Source organism: Gossypium hirsutum, chromosome A05 (assembly GCF_007990345.1).
Source record: "Gossypium hirsutum isolate 1008001.06 chromosome A05, Gossypium_hirsutum_v2.1, whole genome shotgun sequence".
NCBI classification, from domain to species: Eukaryota; Viridiplantae; Streptophyta; class Magnoliopsida; order Malvales; family Malvaceae; genus Gossypium; species Gossypium hirsutum.
This window is the reverse complement of record NC_053428.1, coordinates 17,655,846-17,660,658: the sequence shown is the minus strand read 5'-3', so window position 1 is coordinate 17,660,658 and position 4,813 is coordinate 17,655,846. Positions and strand designations below refer to the sequence as shown.

Genomic DNA, 4,813 nt, shown 5'->3' with positions numbered 1-4,813 from the left:
ATTTCAAGTTTATTGGCACATATTTTCTAGATCTGATCCATTAACAAAACAATTAAAGTGAAATACCCCACAGTTGCAGTCGGTTTTTTGGATAAGCACTGCCGTCGAATTTGGTATATGGAGCAAATGTCGGGCAGATCTAAGAACCATATGAATGAAGCTAACTCAGATTATAAAGATAACGCCTTTGGATTTTTTTTTTAATGCCTCTCAAAATTGTACATATTGTTGCCAAAATGCAATGTTTTGAAGAACAAAATGTTTAAGAATATGACGACTATACACCATTGAAAACCTCTCGACTTGGATGCACTTTCGGACACTAATTTTTCACTTCTTTCTACTAGGGAAAAGAACACAAGAATAGATAAAAATAAAAAGAGAGAGTTCACAGAGATAAAAAGGGTAAATTACGTCGCTATTTTGTTTGTGAGACGATAATTACGTGAAATAACTTTTTCAAATTTCCTTCCTACGGCTACATGGTGAGAGTATTGAGCAGCGAAACCCTAGTGTTTATCAGACTCCTAAAGGCTTTGTCGCTTCCACTTTCGATATCAGCAATGCACATTTCCAAGTTTTGCATTCTCTCCAAAACCATTCTCACTTCCTCGTCTCCCTTCCTTCTCAGGCTCCACACGTTGGCTTCACCCATTTCTTCAAATTCTTTGATGCTTCCCTCAATCTTAACCTTTTTGGATTTCTTGGTCAACGCCAACCTAATCCATGACGATTTGCTTGAAGTAAAGGCCATGGAAATCCCGTTGAAAAGCGCCACCGATACTGAAACGGTCACTTCGATAATGTCGCTGATAACACCGGTCAGCTCCGTGTCTAAAATGGAAACGAAAGCCGATGCAGGAAATGAGTATCGCCCAATGCATCGGATAGACGATACGAGTTTTGCTATCTCTTTAGCCATCTTCTTGCGACCTTTCAGGTACACGGCAATCCTGGAGTCGTCTTTTCTCCTTAGAGCCACCCGCGCAGCGAGTTGCTCTTCTTTGAGAGAAAGAAACGAGGTTTGGAAGATGCCGTAAACATCGACGAAACGGAGGAAATCTTCGAGGAGCTTCTCCACCCATTCACGCTTATGGCTTAACAACTGCTGGGTCTGGGGGAGCTGAAGAATGTCGTGGAGGGAATCTTGAAGGTCCTTTAGACGGAGCAAACCGTCACAAAGCCAAGCTGAGGTTGGCTTCTCGGGACTGCGGGACCAGGTTTTGAGGTCGGTGATTTCATCTTTGATTTGAGTAATCAAGGGATGTGATCTGCAGGGGAGAGAGATGGACCTGATGTGGTGAGAAATTTGTGGTTTAGGTGGACGGGTAAGGGTTTTGTTTGGAAAAGAGAGGGAGCGCCTGAAAACGCCTACCATTTTTTTGGATTTGGTGTTTTAATTGGGTCTCCTCCGAGTTGTGTGCTTTTGATAAGAGAAATTGAGAAAAAAATGGAGATGGATAGGTAGTATATAAAGGGAGGACAACTAAGGCGCACGCACGAGGGGCAGGGTGAGGATCGGGGCCGAGGGCACTGGATCCGCGAATAATTATATTAGCTGTTATTGTTAGATTAGAGCCGCTAAAGTAAATAATCAGTCATATCATGTGGGTTTCGAGTTGCAAACCAAGGTGATTATAGCTGAGTTGAGACGAGACACCACGTGGTTTTGACACTCTGGCAACTCTGCTCAATACTCAATATGGTAAGTTCCTAAAATAATCTATCAAATCTAAATCATTTTATCATCCCTGTATTTAATTTAACTCAAATTTCATCTTAAAACCTAAAATCATTTAAATTTTAATATGAATTTTTTTTGAAATTACTTAAAACCCAAATAATTTCTCTTATAAATAACAACAAAACTCAAACTTGTAATAACTTAATTTTTTTAAAATTCGGTGGTTTGACCCAAAACCAATCTCCTGTCAATCCAATGACTGATACGACAGGAGAGGCTTGTTTGTTATTCAAAGTTCCTGGTCTTCATTATATAGCTAGCCAGCTCATTGTCTCATAGTGGCTCTAAATCATGAAGCCATACATTAGTACTGTTATATAAAACTTCACCTACTACCCAATTCTTCCTCCAATCAATCCAACAAGCTCATTTAACCTGATATAATGCAAGAAGATGAAGCTTAGTTGTTCCTTCAAGTGTTTTATGCAAAACAGCCATCATTAAGATGAACTGAACTCTTGGACTTTATCATAGGTACTTGGAAATTTAATTAAAGTAGACCAGCAATTACATCACTACTAAATGAAATTACAGCTGAATTTCTCACTGAAGAAAAAATAAAATAAAGGATAAAAGGTACGGACAGGGCATGAGGGCTAAGCCATCCCTAGGCATATGCCAGAGCTGCTCTCAGTTCCCTTGTTCCCAACTAACTAAATTATACAAAAAACAAAGTTAGAAGGGCTTTAGCTGTCACCATTAAATATAACAGGACCACGCCCCTCTACTTGCATCTCCAATCAGAGATGCAAATCTGCCCTTGGAAACGCGTGAGGGTTGTAATCGCTGGAAAACGAAGAAGATTATGCAGCGCTAAGCAATCAATGTTTCACGCGGTACAAGAAGATTATATGGATGATGGAGGCTTAAGAATCTTCCAATAATATTAATTATTATAAACACTAACGAAAAAATATTTTTTGTTTTTCTTTTTTAGGTTCTCAACTTCTCAGCAGATTAATAGTTCGATTACCCTTTATTCACGGATGAAATGCATAATTGCATATCTTCTACCAATAATACGCTTTCTTATCAAAACCAATAATGCGTGGAAAATTATTTTTGTCTATTTTAATTGGCCATACCGCCATTCACGAGATTATGCCGGACATGCTCTGTGGCTGTATCTCTGTTCTTCTGCCACGAGAGGTCTTGGATGTTGCAAAGTTTATTGACTATGGATGCTCTACAACATGATTGATTATCACACTACAGCGACTCTTAAATAATAATACCGTTAAACATCGGCATTCATATGTATATTTTCTAGCGTTTTTGAAAGCCATGTTTGCATGTTGTATTTGGATTTAGACTGGTAAAAAGTAAACCTTCATTTTTGAAGAAAAGAAAAATTAACCAATTTATTTTTATGAAACGAGGCAGATGATTGAATATTGCGTCCGTCGCAATGTATACTCTTTTTCATGTCTATTTTTATCAATAAATACAGCAGAAGCTGTAAATGCCATTTCTGTTACCATAAAACTAAAATCATTTTAAAGCTGAAAGTTTTGGAGCCATATAACTGAATTATTTTCTTACAGTCCAATTATGTAACATTTGTCATTTTAGCTAACAAAATCCTTTTGTACTCCATTTTTTCATATTTATTTTACTGTATTTAATCAATGTGATCATGTTAGTATCCTCTTAATTACCAAAAAACATGTCTTTCTTTTCAAGTTTTCTCATTGCGGTTTACAACTAAAAAAAATGAAAATCTTGCCTCGCGGATTCTTGTGAAAAACCATTCCTTGGAGTAGTGAAAGTCAGCGAAAGCTGTATGTTTGACCATCTAGAACTCCATAACATTTTCAATTTGTCACCATGTCTTTCTCCTTTGTTTTATTTATATTCAAGTTTGAAAGCTTAGACAAAACTATTTAGATTGAAAAGTAATGATTTCAAATAAATAAAATTGATTATAAACAAGTAAATTAATCTTGAATTTTTAACCCAAGTTTACAAGTAAATATTTTTAACTTTTTTACCCTATTTAATGAAATTATTCTTTTCCATTAAATATTTTATTTTACAATATTATATTTAAAATAGATATTTTATATTCACAAAAACACTTTTTTACGACAACAATAAATAGTGCCAAACTTTGGAAAACACTTTTTAAAATAAATTTTTATCACACTTTTCAACTTTAATGATAAACTAACCATTACTTAAGAATGACAACGAGCCCACTAGAGATGTTCATAAGTCGAACCATACTGAATTTACATTGGCTTAAGCATAATATCAACACACCTCATGTCAGGATCCAATGCTATATTCGTCAATTTATATTTGTAGTATTTCGAACAATTTAATTTAAATAAAATTTTATTATACATTAATATCATTTGTATATGTCCTGAAAGGTTTCTACATGCAAAACAAAATGCAACGAAATATTGGCTCATTGATTATCTAATTTTTAACTAATATTAAGTTGCATTATGTGATTGGACCATAATGCTAGAAGACAACTTATATTAGTAGATAATCTAAAGAATCAGTAGTCCAATTAAAATTGAGTAAATCGATTGAAAAACTATTATCTCTCTATCAAGTCCAATTAGCAAATATTTTGTCTTAAACATCGGAACGAATAACTCCTAGAAAATAAAGACATAAATTTCAATGTCTGAACTAACAATACATCGAACAAGACCAAAGTTGAATTTATCCTATATCTGTTTATGAATTTAGTCACTTGTGACGTTCATAGTGTGACATACTTACATGGATTATGGGCTATGTATGTGCTACTCGTATATTTTGATGTAAATGAAAACTTGAGCTCAAATAGTTAAGGAGCTGAAAGTGGGTGTGTTGAGTATAAGACTTTTGTATTATGTAACATCATTCCATCATAATAATATTCATAACCCAATAAAAGATAAATGATGTCATCTCATTGGTATTGCATGATTCATGACAAAGGAACATGGTCACATGTCATTTGTCATAAAACAAATGATTTAATCACTATGTATTAATAATTGACTTTTTCATATTGAAAGATGTAAAATGAAAATCATGAAATAAAATAAGAGCATATCGAGAGAACAA

General features: G+C 34.7%; 1 protein-coding gene across 1 annotated transcript; it reads right to left on the bottom strand.

Annotated features, from left to right (window-relative positions):
* Nucleotides 1-478: 478 nt before the first annotated feature.
* Nucleotides 479-1,378, bottom strand: LOC121228874 (uncharacterized). The gene has a single exon (XM_041111883.1). It carries the CDS (start codon nt 1,376-1,378, stop codon nt 479-481), a length of 900 nt encoding a protein of 299 aa, XP_040967817.1.
* Nucleotides 1,379-4,813: the final 3,435 nt, after the last annotated feature.

Coding starts and splice junctions, on each gene's coding strand:
- LOC121228874 (XM_041111883.1), bottom strand. CDS start 1,378: ATGGTAGGCGTTTTCAGGCGCTCCCTCTCTTTTCCAAACAAAACCCTT.